Source organism: Triturus cristatus, chromosome 6, assembly GCF_964204655.1.
Source record: "Triturus cristatus chromosome 6, aTriCri1.1, whole genome shotgun sequence".
Classification (NCBI taxonomy): Eukaryota; Metazoa; Chordata; class Amphibia; order Caudata; family Salamandridae; genus Triturus; species Triturus cristatus.
Window position 1 is genome coordinate 1252278440 of NC_140589.1, and position 15185 is coordinate 1252293624.

Below are 15185 nucleotides of genomic sequence, written 5' to 3' on the forward strand. Positions count from 1 at the left end.
ATGTTATCACCTCCTTCAACAGGATGACTAGTAATCAGCATATCAAGGCAAGAGGCTTCAAAGGCCTCCACCACCTTTGATATTTGACCTTGGCTTCCCCCAGACAGGCAAATTACCACCCAGGGCCACTTTGGCACCAGGACAAGTGGGAAAATTAGCTAGCCAGGAGGGATGTTCACCCTCAGTCTGGTACCACTTCTAAGATGGGCTAACTTAAGTGAAAACGTCTAGGAAAATTCCACCATCTTGGTTTTTGGTGGATTTCGGTCCTCTGGGTTAGAGTTGTGCCCACTTCCCACAGGAAACGGTCATATAGAGGGTGAAGTTACCCTAAAGGTAGGTAGCCCATTGGCTGCTACCTGACACTCTCTCTAACGCCCCTAAATACAGTATGTAGGTACCACTACTGATGCCAGGACTTCAGATCCGATGGACACAAAGATGGAGTGGACTGAAAAGATTGATGAACCTGAGAACAGCTTAGCACGACTGGCTTGGCGCGATTCCTGCCTGCTGCACCCGTCCCTCGTGGAGAAACTGTCTCGTCCTGCTGCTGTGCAGACTCTAAGAAACCCGGAGAGCTGCCAGTGCTTCGCAAATCATGAGAGAACTCCCTTGGAATAGAGGAGTTACTCCCCTGCAGCCACCAAAGAAGTAAAGTCCGGTTCACCGTCCTGCCGCTTACTGGGACTACTGACGCAGGAGCCACCCAGGAAGAGGTCGCCATGCTCCCACAGGTCTGATCCGTCCTCCCTACAAGTGTGGGTCTCCAGGACTGACTGAAGCTGCACAGCACCAATACCTGGGGTTCCGGACCCCTTGTAGCAACCAAGGCTGCTTGTGTCCAGCCTGGACACCAATGCTGAGAAATACCGACCTGCATGCTGAGGGATTTCAGGGACAGTGAGACCCACATCAAGAGTGGCCCAGCTGGCCTGTTTCACCCTTTTCTGCTGAACCAAGACAAGAGTGAGCCTCTGACCGCCGCCACCTGCACCCCACAGCCCGAGTCCGAGGGAGTTGATGGTGCCAACTGGCTCCTGAGACCCACAAAGGCTGAGCCCACCCTTGGGTTTGCCTAGACTGGACTCCCAGTCGCCGACTACAGCCTCTTTGTGCATGCCCCATCTACCGTGAGTGTCTCATGGAGCACGAACCTGACCCAAAAGACACCACTGCACCTGAGCCACGCAGCCCAAGGAGAAGTGGACCAACGGTGTCCCTACATGCCTGAGTATCTCCAGGACCGAGCCCCCCTGTGGGTTCACCTGGACTGGCCCCTCAGTCCGAGTTTGCAGTCTCTTTTCGACTGGACCATTTCCCCTTGAAGTGAACGGGGCACCCGATTCTGAAATATACCTCTGCACAAGGCCGCCCAAGGTGACCTGTTGGTGTTTCCTTGGACCTTAACCAATACTCAGCTTAAGTCCATGAGAAGGTTCCCATAAATCACTGATCAGTGCCTGAATGCACTATATGTTTTTCCCCCAATAGGATAACATTACCGCTGCAGAAATTGCACTAAGTGAGAACTTTTGAAACCTATTAAAATTCATATCTCAAAGTACTTACCTGATTCTGATGATCTTGGTATCTAAATTAATATAAAAATGTGTGTTATTTTTATAAATGAGTGTTGGATTGCTTTATTGTGTGTTTCACTTACTGCCTAGGTGTGTGCAATAAATGCTTAGCACTACTATCAAATAAGCGTAACTGCGCGCCCACACTACCACAAAAGAGAGCAATTGAGTTATCATTTGTGCCTCTGTAAACCAATTGTTGTATGCCTGGACTCTTTACATGGTGTACCTCATTTTGGTCCACTATATAAAAAGCCAGCTTGCTACAACCCCTACTGGCAAAGATTCTGGCCCTGCCCGCTCCACCTCCCCCAGATTACTAGTATCCATTTTCTTCGCACTGCAAATTTAACATGTAGTTCTGGTACGGTTGGCTGGCAAGATGTACGATTCATATGCTTTTGTAATGGGAAATATAAACCTTTAACAGAATAAATTATATTGTGTTTTATTATTCATGAATGTTTTCTAATTTATCATATATTTTAGTGTATACTATGCTTACAACTGAGCAGTGGGTATTGGTTTTAGGGGTATTGCTGTATAGACTGTTCAGCTAAATTTGTGTCTGGTTCATACTTTATTTAAATGAATAGAATATTTCTTAAGGGATCCTTTATTAATTTTTTTTTCTATTTGTGCTTGGTTTTCCAGCTTCTTCCCGCAGCTTTGCAGGTTGCACTTGAAGAGGATGTGGAATACCGTCGGGGTCTGCCACTGGACTATTTGGACTATATGGGGGTGCAGAATTCTGACCTGGTGCGTGTTTTGTACAGAAGATCAGTCTCTTTACAGCAATAAATTACATTTATATATGTTATATTTTTGGCACTTAGCCTTTAGAGATATCCATGTTTGCTGTTCACTTTTTGAGGCTGAAGTTTTCGGTTGGTAGATGTAAGAAATTGGAGTATTAGTTGATTTGGGCTGTGTACCAACCTCAACTAATAATCACAATCCTTGTGAGGGTTAAATACTAAAGTCACTAATCCTCTGGTAGTTTGGCGACAGCAGTAAGGCTTAACGTGGCGGCAATGTTTAGTGTTTAGGCAGCACTCAAACTGTAATAAAATGAAAGCACAACACAAGACAGATTCCAAACCAAGTTATACAGATTTAGACAATTTTATTAAATACAATTACACCAAATTGACAAATATCCAGCCAATAGAACCAGAGATACAAATGTTTAAAGTTTGTCTTTAAAATCACTAAAAAGCACTAAGTGGCAAATGCTATTATCAGGTCTTTCTAGACCTGGTCAAAGACCAAAGTTGAGGCCGTTGGATCACGGGTTGGATATAAGGACATGGTTCATCCTCCTGGAAAGTTTACCCTAGACTTTGAAAATTTTGTGGAGAGCGAGCAGTCGCCAATGAGTCTTCAGTGGGGCAAGCTGGACCTTAAATGGGACTCGAGGACTGCAGGTTGCTGAAAAGAGGGTTCTGCCTTTTGTTCTTGATGAAGGCCAGAAAGCACCAAGCGGCAGGCTGTAGAACCGTTTGCACTTAGAAACGTTTTGGGAAATCAGGTCTCCTTCAAATGAGCAAGCTGAGGCCGCCGACGGTTTGATGTTGACTGCTCCGGTTTCAATTGTGATTCCAGTCTCTGTCTGTTCTTCAGGCAGAAAGTTGGCAAAAAGACTGTAGGAGAACACTCTAACATCAGCCAAAAGTCCAGATTCTGGGAGGCACCACTTGGGAGTTTAGGACTCACTCCAACAGAGGCCAACAGCATGGTCCAGGACAGGTCCAGTTGGTACTGGTCAGCTGGGCCTTTCCAGAGATGGACCTTTGGGAGCCTTTTGTGTCCCTGTAGCTTAATCAGGTTCGCCAACTGACCCTTGGAGTCAATTCTGGGGTCCTAAGTTCAAGGCAAGGAGGTCTAGTCTCCCTCCAGGTTCTCCAGATAGCAGGGTAGTCCTTATTCTGATTCTTCACAGGTCCAGGAGTGTTCGGCAGAGAGCAGGGCAGTTATTCTCATTCTTCTCAAGTTCAAGTGTGTTCTGAGGAGAGTACCTGGTTTGCCACACTTCTGTCCAGTGCCAGTCTTTGGGCAAGGGAAACTCCGGCCACTCCCTAACCAATGGGGGTGAAAGCTTCCAGGGGTGGCACTACCTACCTTTGCAGCGCTTCCTGTGTGTTTTACGGTAAACTGTCTCACAGTAACTCTCTTTCCCGAAATCTAACTTGGCAGAACCTTTCTTCCCCTGGACAGACGTCCCTGTGCCCACCCGGATGTGTGGCTATGATGATTAGCAAACCCTCACTTGTGATCACTCGAAACCAGTTCTGGGGCAGCACCCCTTCCTCCTGGGCTTGGGGCCAAGTTGTCTAGGAAGTCAAAGGGGAGGCTGACCTAGGTGAGAGATGCGTCTGCCAGTGACAGGCTAGGCATTCTTTGAAGCATAGGAAGGGACCAGGCACAGCCATAGGCCATTTTGCTCAAGGAAGAAAAACACCTCCCCACACCCAATCCCCTTTTCCACTACGTTAGAAATGAGGTCTCTAGTTGGCAGAGGTTTGCACTCTGTCCAAGTAGGGACTACAATCCTATTCGGGGTAAGCTAGAAATATACTTTAAATTAGCCGATGCTCACCCTCTGGTAGTTTGGCACCGACTAGGCAGTCTTAATTTAAGACGCAATGTGTGAAGTATTTGTGCAGCTGACACAGAAACACAATGAATACGCCACAAAAAGACCACACAGGTTTAGAGAATGTAAAAGAAGACCAAGACGAAAAAAATCCAATCAGTAGAAGTCGAGATAAGTATTTATACTTAATAAATGCAAAAATAGTGCTTTGAAGTCAATACCGCTAAAAGGTTACATGAGGTTGTGAGAGACCAGGGTAAATCCAAAGTTCAGGCTGACCGCGATGGAGAGCAGGCCGGCCACGAGACTCACGCAGGTCCCGCTGAAAAAAATACCTTGGATGGAGCAAAGCTTCGATGCTGAGGACACGATGCATTAATCTTTTCCATGCAGTCAGGTCACTGTGTCGTCTTCTAGCTCCGTTGAGATGCAGGCAATGCGTCATCCTCAAGCCGCGCAGGCTGTAGAACCGCTGGCATCGAACAGCTTCTACGCTGGCGTCGAAGGGCGATGCATCTGTTTCAATTGACACAAAGGTGAATGTCGGTTTTGTAGCAAAACAGCTGCAGAATCCATTTCTGAGGTCCAAGACTGAAGGGAGCACCTCAGGCAAGAGTCGGACTCAAAGGTGGCAGAGTCCAGAAGCACCAGCAGCATTGCGGGAAGTCTTCTGTGTCCCTGAAACTTCACAATATTGGAGGCAAGTAGGCAAGGCCATGGAATCACTCTGGGTTCAAGTGAGATAGGTCCAGTCCTTGTCCTCAGCAGGGCAGCTCATCAAAGCAGAGAAGCAGCTCTTCAAAACAGTTAGTCAAGGCACAGTGGCAATCCTTACAGCACATCAGTCTTTACTCCAGCAGAGGTCTTCCCAGGTAGTAGTGTACTGATTTGGTTGGGTCAGAGCCCCAGTTCTGATACCCAAATGTGCCTTTGAAGAGTGGGTGACTTCAAAGCAGCTCCTTGAAGTGCACAGGTCCCCTTTCATCCCCTGTCTGCCGGGAGGGGGAATCAGTACTTTGTGTGAAGACAGGACACCGCTTATTCAGATGTACGTGTCAGCTCCCTTTCCCTTTCCTACTCAGGAAGGCCATCAGAATGCAGATGAGTCTTCTGTCACACCCACCCTTCTTCCTGTGTTTGTGGCTGCCTAGAGGGAATAAACAAAGTGTGGGTGTCACCCAGCCCAAACATGTATTGGAGACAGGCTACTGACGCACATAGCAAAGTTAAGAGAAGAGAAATGTCCATTTTCTAAAAGTGGCATTTCTAAAATAGTAATATTAAATCCAACTTTACCACTAAAGAGGATTTATCAGAATTTGCAGGATTGGAATAATAATTTGAACTGACATTGTATTGAGTTACTTTTAAATTTAGAAAAAACAAAATGTGGGCTTCCTAAGCCCTCCGTTTTTATGTATATTTAAACATGATTTCGCTTTTACTTTCTAATCAGGAATTGCAGCTTGAAAGGGTTTTAAGGAATTCCCTGTAGGGGTGACTTCTAATTATTAAAAAGAAAGGTTTGGGTCTGACAAAAGGTTTGTGTCAAGATAGCAGCTTAAAACTACACTACAGGCTGGGGAGGCAGGTCGGAGACATGTTTTTAAAAAGCGACTTTAGTAGGTGGCACAATGAGTGCTGAAGGCCCAATAGGAGCTTTTAATTTACAGGCCCTGAGTACATGTAGTACCATTTACTAGGGACATACATTGATGTTTAATGTGACAATTAGGCTTTTGCCGTTTCTAACATATTTAGAGAGGAGAGCATACCCACTTTACCTCTTGTTAGATGGATAAAGTGCACAGAGTCCTATGACCAGCAAAAACTGGTTCAGCAAAAGAAATAAAAAATCTAACGGAATAACAGGCAAAAGGTGGTCCTTTCCAATAGTGGATAATATAGCATCCAGCTTAAAAAATAAGTGCTTTACCAACAAGTTGCACTGTGAGTCCTTTATATAAGCATCATTATTTCCAGCTCCCATTATTTCAATGTTGCTGCATTATCCTAGAGAGTTATGTTGATGCGCTTTCAGGTCTTGCAGTCATTGTGTCGTTTGCCATTGAGTGACTTTCCCAATTCTCCAGCAATTAATCTTTCAGAGATTCACATGCTTGAATTCCATCATATTGCTAAGTGTTATTACCGGATAGTAGAGATAAATGCGCAGTATATTAAATTACAGAGCATATCCACCTCATTGTTTAAAAGCTAGGTAGGCATTGAGGTAGATGGCACTGAACTCTACAGACCTACAGTCGTTGATAGTAAGGTGAAAAGGGAACATCATAAAGCCCTATTTTATTCTCATTTTATGAGTCAACATTTGGACAAAATATTGCCGCAGCTGTAGAGACACCTTTTGCTCTTTGATATTTTATGTTACATGTTTGCTTTCTCCCTTTGGAGTTTTATCTTTATCACTCCTTGCTCTAGGACAGCAAGTTATCTCATCAGCTTATTTCTATAGGCACATGGTCAGGGGGAGAAGCTGGTCATTATTTTAATAGTTTCTTTATTTAGTTTACAGCATGGCAGAGACATCTAGCAGAACAAAGACTTTAATCTTGATATGATATGCGGTCGCAAAATTGCTGATTAGCCGCATGTACAGTGCCTTAATTTCCCTTCAAACCAAGCATGTGCCACAGAACTCTGACTTCTGTAGGTATTTTTGTACAAAAACTCAGAGTCAAGAAGAGAAGGCTGATAGAAAAAACGCTTTTGAAACAGACAAAATAAGAGTGAATGCTCTGGGGCAACCCTCCAATAATCAAAGTGAAAATAGCTCAAGAAAAACATCCAAAATGACTTTGCCCTTAAACCACCCTGATATGATATATAACAGGGCAGCTAGCATACTCTCCTGTTTGGAAATCTGAAAGCTGCTACCTTCAGTGAAGTGCTAACAGGATTACTGGGTCAGTGTATGTGCTCAAGAGGGAGTGAAGGAAAAGGTCAAGGAGTCCAAGGCTAGCTAACCACCAACACCGAAAATCTACACCTCCCACGCTCCATACCAAACAAAGAGCACTTGAGATCGAGCTAAAAAAACGGAGACTCTAGATTGAAATGGCTGCCTTTCTTCAAAGAAAACAAAGAGTTTGACTCCTTAAAGGAATTTTGCGCCCCAGCAAAACCTTCAGGAACTACAGATATGGAGGACGAGCTGGCAGACATTGAGGTGCCCTTGAGCCTAGATCAGGGGAAGAAAGCCTTTAGAGAGCCAGCCATGGCAAGGGCAATAACACCTTGTGTGGAGAAAAAGTATAAACATTTCACACAGGGTCCCCAGTACATAGAGGGGAACGTCCCTGCAGACTCCATCATTGTGGGGACCACAAGAAAAAGTAACAATGCCCTGCCTTCAACGGGGCCACCACCTCAGAAGGAGAGTAAGAGATTGGATCCGGTGGATAGGAAGATGGAGGGAGACAAGGGCACACAATGGAGGTTAGCCAACTCCTATGCCCTCCTCAACCGCTAAGGCCAACCACAGTGGGACGAGATTGAGGGGCCGATGCAGCACCTCCCATAGTGCCATGGCCATAGTCCAGGAAGTAAGAAACAATGCCGCTCCTGCCTTTAGTCTGCTCTTGTTGTGGCAGACACAGCTAGCAGACAGATGTGCACAGGTATCACACTCAGGAGGCACTTCTGACTAAGGGCCTCAGGCTTCAAACCGGAGGTGCAGGTCTCAAGTCATTTATATGCCTTTGACAGGCAAGGCCCTCTTCTGATAGGCAGTGGATGAAGCGATGCAATAAATCAAAACATGATAATGACACTGCAAAGGCAATGGGGGCTCTGCACTTCAGAGGATCCTTAGAAAAAGGAGAGACGACTGTCTGGAGACCAAAGGGCAGGGCGAGCTTTCCAACAGCCAACAAGCACCACTAGCAACAGAGCGGACTCAGCAGGCAGCACACCCGCAGTTGAAACACCCAGCAAGGCAGATTTTTTGAGGGAAGACAAGAGGAAGAGTACAGTCTCCAAGAGGAGGGGGATCAACAAACAAGTGGCTCCCTTGTCCTGCAGCCCCACCTCAGAACACCAGTGGCGGCAGAATAGGAAGATTCCACCAGTAGTGGAGGTCAATTTCTTCATACGATTGGATGTTACACATAATAAGACACAATTACTGCATAGACCTCACCGCACCACCGACACATGTTTATCCAAGAGCAAGAACCTTTAGGGGAACAGGAACTCGCACAATTGCAAGAAGAGGTCAAGGAACTTATCCAAAAACGAGCCACAGAGAAGATCCCTCCAAGGGAGGCAGGTGTTTCCGTCTACTCAGCATACTTCCTAGTAACAAAGGCTTGACACGGAGACCGATCCTAGATCTCTGATAACTAAACCAGTTCATACAAACTCAACACTTCAAAAGAACAATGCTACAAAGAGTAATCCCACTCCTAAGGAAGAGAGATGACATGGGCACATTAGAATTAAAGGAAGCCTACCTGCACAAACCAATGAACAAGCGTTACCTCAGATTAATCCTTGATAAGGTACACTACTAATTTAGAGTGCTACCCTTTAGCATAAAATCTGCACCAAGGGTGTTTGAGGCGCCTAGCGACAGTGGCAGCATACCTGAGAAGACAGGGTATACACATCTACCCATACCTAGACAATTGGCTGGTAAAGGTAAATTCAAAACGAAAATGTCACCAAGACAAGCAAAAACTCATCACCACGCAACAACGCCACAGGTTCACTGTAAAACATGAGAAATCATCACACCAAGAGTTGGTGAAGGTATTGCCGGGAGCAACCCTGAATTCAAGAACCCAGTCCCCAAATAGTGACACCAATAGCAGCGCAAGCTAGAAGGGGCAGTCTCTGACGGAGAGGACAGCCAAAAAATTGATGGGCATGATGGTATCATGCATCCCCTTCATACCACATGCAAGACTGCATATGCAACCCATACAGGAATTCATCTGCAACGGATTCTCACTATCATGGGGAGCTGGAAGGATCTAGTAGTTGTCACAGCAAGGATGCAAAAGGAATTAGAATGATGGGAATCCGACAAATGTGAGGATAGGGAGACCTTTGAAACTACCAGCACTCATGGTGACCATATTGACGGATGCATACTACAACGGAGGAGGAGTGCACATGGATAGTCTGACGGTCAGAGGACTTGGGATTCCTGCGGACTGCGTGAAGCACATACACTACCTGGAGCTAGACGCTTCCTGGTACTGAAAGCATTCCAGGCACACATAAGGGGGCAGACAGTGCTCATCCAAATGAACAAAACAACTGTGTTCGACCGCAACAAGCAGGGAGGAACAAAGTCATTTTAGCTGTTAAAACTAGCGCAGGAGATTTGGAAATGGGCGATACAAAGTAACAAGACCCTACTAACAATGCATCTCCTGGGGAAATGGAACAAATAGACAGATTGGGCAGACAGGAAAACACCTCCCACAAATGCAAGATAAAGCAGGAAGTACTGGACAGCGTATTTAAATGCTCAGGCTTACCAAGCATAGACCTATTCACAATTCTAGGAAACACAAAATGGCAAAACTTTGCATCCAGTTCCCGCACCACCAATCGGAGGGGATTGCCCTGTTAATAGACTGGTCGTGGGTGTCGCCTTTCCACTGATTTCCCTGATCCAAAGAATACAGACAAAGCCAGACAACCGGGAATGTCGCTCATACTCACCTCCCCGCAGTGGGCGCCTGACAGACTGAGTGTTCAGACCTACTAAAGATGTCCAGAGGACAGATCATTCCAATCAAAAAGCAGCACAGGACCTGTTAACTATGCAAAATGGAAGAGTGTTCCACCTAGAACCTGCTATACTTAACCTAGTAGTGTGACTCCGAATACCTAGTTTGAACACCTACTGCAGCCCTCCAGGACAATGGAAATACTGAAGGAGGATAGAAAGCCAAACCAAGCACTAGACATGTAGGTTTAGCACGTTCACTGGTGCAGGAACAATAAAAAAAACAGGTCGGATCAAAGAACAGTATTAAAATACTTCACCAACCTACTGGAAAGCAGCCTAACTTAAAGGTCCACCTGGCGGCCACAGTCACATACATTAGAGGAGTACCAGGGAACAACCTCTTAACATTAGCGGTAGTGAAAATATTCCTGGAGGGATCATTGAGAGAGGCACTACCAAGAAAAGCAACGACCCCATTGTGGAACCTGAACTCAGTCCTCACATAGCTGATGATCGAGCCATTTGAGCCAAAGCACAAAACAGAGCTGACGTTTTTATCCCTAAAGACAGCCTCCCGAATAACAATCATGTCCCTTTGCAAAGTCTGTGACCTACAAGCACTCGCGGTGCAAAAATATTTCCTTCAAATCGACAAGGTTGTCCTGCGAACAAACTCACTATTTCTACCAAAGGTGGTATCGCAATTCCACATCAACCAAAGCATCAAACTACCGGCCTTTTGCCAGCATCCAAAGTCACAGGCCAAAAGGTTGCAGGTTCATATACTACCTACAAGAGACAATTGAATTTCGGAAAGGGAAACAACTCTTTGCCTCCTTCGTCAGGGTAAGCACTGACATACCGGTAACGAAGGGGATGATCGCACAATGAATAGTGGAAACTATCCAAACCTGCTACACAAAGGCAGGAACATTTTACCCACATGCCCCAGGGCACATTCAAACCGGAAGAATGGTGCAACCCCAGCATTCCTAGCAAAGGTACCCATTGGCGACATCTGTATTGCTTTAACTTGGTTATCCCCACACACCTTCACAAAAATCTACTGTGGACATCCTGATAAACAAGGAAGCACTGGTGGGACAGAGAGTGCTCCATCACTTGTTTGCCAACTCATCCACATTTCAACCCAGCCTACCCACGGAGCCAAACACTACTACGTAATCAGATGCACAGCATGTGAATCCAGAAGAGGATTCATGCTGCAAAACAAAATGGTTACTTGCAAGTAGGAGTAGTTTTTCAGCCTGAAAAGTTTTCTAGATTAACGTGACCCACCTGCCTCCCTGAAAATGAGGGTAAAAACAAACAGGCAAGGTGATCAACACTTCAAAACAAGGAAAGTTCCAAAATGGTCAGAGGCCAGAAGAAAAATCAGTCTGAAGATGGTGACCACACACAAGAACTTGAGGTGCTGTCTGACAACACACAGGGGATGGACATAGCACCACATGGTGATCGACAGCGTTCACACAAAACAAAAAAAAAGTTTCTGGAACCAACCACTAAATGGCGGAATAAATGCACAGCATGTGAAGCCAGAAAACTCTTCTTACAGCGAAACTATTGCTGATAAGTAACCATTTCGTTTTAGTGGATTACCCAAGAACCGCAAGAAAAGCCACCGTCATTAATGAGTTGCCTTCAACAATCTGCCTAATATCGGAACCAGCTCTTTGCCTCTCTCTCGACCCTCTGTGTCAACTTGTGGGCCATTATCAGCAATGCTCACACAATCGTTTAACAGTAAAACTGATGCCTGCTCATTCAAAACCTCCTTGTTAACAGGACATTGTTGGTAGCTGATTACCTTGTTGACTAGCAGAAACCCCAAGCCGATTATGGCGATTGACAGAACACATCAGTGCGGGCCACACTTTCACAAGCCATGGGTTCATGCCTTACACCCTCTTCTATGCATATGGTTACGAAGGTCATAGCTGTGTAGATTCTGGCAAACCTTTTGCCCAGTTACTGGAAGAGGATTCTTCGGAAGATGAGAACCACGATCAAGAATCTGATTCAGAGGAGCAAGAAGAGAATTACATTTATGAAGGGACACCCATTGCCTGACAGTTAAGCATTCATTTTACACTGAATGATAGTGAATGTGATTGTTTGACAAAAGAGCTGGAACATTTTCACATACCAAAACCATCATTTCAGTATTCTTATTACCAACATCACAGTGGGCAACTGTGTAGGTCTCATGATCAGGGGCTGCCCTTTTTAAAGTATAGATTAAACAGTTTCTTGCCTCTGGGCTGCATGAAAAAGTCCAACTAGTAGTGATACCACTCCTCTTAGACCAGAGGTCTTCAAACTTTTTTACTCTGAACCCCCCTAAGAAAAATATTTTGAGGTCAGGCCCCCCTCCAAAACTTTATGGCAAGGATTGGGGGAGCGGAAGTGACAAGGCTGCGTGCAGGAAGTGGGGCTTATGAGATGATTTCAGGGATACTTTTTCTATAGCTTATGAACCACACTAAAAATGAGACTTCTAAAACAGCAATGCATAGAAAAACAGATATTATCCCAAACAAACTGCTCCTCATAATTGGGGTGTTGTGAGCCTCTCACACTCTTTGACCCCAATGCAACTACACCTGCTGCACTAATGATAACTGCAGTCCTGAGTAGCAGACTATCTCCTCTGCGTATTTTACCTCGTCTCCACCATAAGGGATCATCACCTTTGTCCTAATGCTTGAAAGGAAAATAAGCTCAGATGCCCCTTTTTTAAAGGTAGACCGTCATAACTGTGATGCGGTGGGCCCCTCAAATCCCTGGGCCCTAGTTCTGCTGTATCTGCTTCCTTAATGATAACCAGCAGTGGCCACTTCCACACTTGGCAGCAGTACCAGCTTCACTAATGAATGACCCTTTAGAAAAAAGAAAACACTTCTGTTGTCCCCTTCTTTGGAGTATCTCTCTGAAGAAGCTGTCGCTAGCCATTTGTAAACATAACAAGCATTGGCATAGCCAATAGGTCTCGCCTTTGGGACCTTATAAGTGTTTAGCCATGCAACAGTTGCATAACTAAATACTTATAAGGTCCCAAAAGCGAGACCTATTGGCTATACCAAGCGACGGTGCGGCCGCGAAAGTGATCGCGATCACGATCAAACATCAAAGCGGAAGGCGAAAGTGAAAGTAATCGCGGTAAAAGCGGCGCGCGCGCCCGTGCACATGCACTGTAGATCTAGGCTGGCCTGGTAGCACTTTTTGGAGCCCTCTCAATAAGTCTCGCCAGACCAGCGCATGCGCTGGGTCAGGCGAGACCTAAAAATTAGTCCCCATACAGGGCTCCCTATTCTGGGCCTTCTCTTCGACAATATCTATGAATCTCGCTCCTTTTCTCTGTCTCCTAGACCATTACTGTGAGGCCCCAGGTATCAAAAGGATTAGGGCTCTGCATCTGAATGCAACCCTGCTGGCCTTCTACCTGTCTCCCCATGGACTCAGCTTTCACCAAAAAAACGCGCCTGAATGGTTAATACTGAATTTGAGGTGCCTCTGCCTGAAAGCGAAGGGTGTGGTGTTAGTGCAGAAAGATAAAAAAGAAACCAGCCATTAATTGATTGAATCACTTGAAGCCAGGGCAACTTGAATTATGAGTTTCTGCAGCAGCAGTGTTTTCTACATAATTATCAGTTTACTGCATTTGCTACATAATCTGCAGATTTCAACAAAAAAACCTTGATTTTTAGCTCAAACAGAACAAACTTTCCTCAAAGCGTGACAGAGTGTTTTCCGGAGCAGTGGAATGCCCATTGCAAAGATTGACTGTTGATCTTGTAGTTGCTTACTGCTGTATTTGGGTCTTAAATTGGTACTAATGAGGTGAAATGTTTCCCCTGACCACGTTACCTTGAGTTAAAATGACAAAATAATAAAGTAATGCTAGCCACAAAATGTGGGGTATTATGCCGCATAATTTACCCTTTCTTGCTGCATAATTTAGTCAAACCTGCAGCATATGTGGTCCTCTTCTGCTGAATATTTTGAGTGGCTCTGCTTAAAGCTTCATGGTGGCAAAGATGTATTCTTTTTGAGATGTAATGTAAGGGTGTTATCAGCTGAGATCTGGAATAGTGGAGACACTTACAAAACTGTCTGCATTAGATACAGTTTGATTACTTATTACTTAAAAGTATATTTTATAAGAAATTGTTTTATCTCAATCACTGCATCATTTTGCAGCAGCCTACCTTAAGAGTATGTAAATACGGTTTTAAAATAATGACTTACATATTCACAGTGCTTTCTGCCAAGGCTGGCACCTCATAGCACTCTAAACAGGGTCACTGGAATTATGCGGCAGGAGAAGGCCAAATTATGCATCAGGGTTGACTAAATTCTTCAGCAAGCAAAGGCGAATTATGCTGCATAATGCTGCATATTTTGTGATCGCATTACTGCATTATTTTGCAATTTTTACACTTATTAACACTGTCCTGGCTTGTATTACCCCTCATAAGTACCACATTAGCACCCACATATAGCAATAAGCATCAGAAAGGTGACTAGTCAACCTTTGGAAAGGGCCTTCCACTGCGAGGTAACATGTGTTGCAGCATTTTTAGTAACTTTTGAACAGTTTGAGCTAGAAACAAGTGTTTTTTTTTTAATCTGCAAATTTTGCAGCAGATGATGGATTATGTGGTAAATATGGGAAATCCATAACTATGCGCTGTGAGTGCAGGGTGAGCGTGAAAGTGAAGGGTGAGAATGAGGAGTGAGTTGCCGGAATGAAGTGTGCATTCACAGACACTTGAAGTAACTCCGCATGTTATTGATGGCGGCGGAGGGTTTCAGATATAAATTAAGCTATTGCTATTATGGCATTAATCAGGGATCAAGGGTGGAGTAAATAAATAATGTGCTGATCCTACAACAAACTTCCAGTCTTATGATTAGGGTTGCCAGCTCATTAGTCTGATGTCGCAGATGGTACAAAAATAAACAGTCACCTAAAGCGGGATTTACAGCACTTATCTGTGCATACTTCGAACAGCAAATATAAATAGAAAGCACTTTTAATTGTGTTCCAGAGCGGCCTGAATGATTCATGACTGATAATTAAAGGGAACAAAGACAGAAAAGTCAAATAACGAATGAATACATAATTTGTTTATTTATAACCCTATTTAGTGTCAAGACGAGGTCTTTGCAGGCTCTTTAAACAACACATGGCTGGCATTTGTTTTTGGCAGCCCTACATTATATTCCTTTTCATGAAATGCATTCTCACACTAGTAGATGTAAAATACAAATG

The 15185-nt window shown here is 44.7% G+C and overlaps 1 protein-coding gene across 2 annotated transcripts in view; it reads left to right on the forward strand.

Moving 5' to 3' along the window:
- Positions 1–15185, forward strand: part of RIOX1 (ribosomal oxygenase 1) — a 216805-nt gene that overhangs the window by 110045 nt on the left and 91575 nt on the right. For both annotated transcript variants that reach the window (XM_085612190.1, XM_085612189.1), the window contains exon 10: positions 2238–2342. In XM_085612190.1, coding sequence (XP_085468316.1) covers positions 2238–2342 — 105 coding nt within the window. The remainder of the gene's footprint in view (positions 1–2237; positions 2343–15185) is intronic.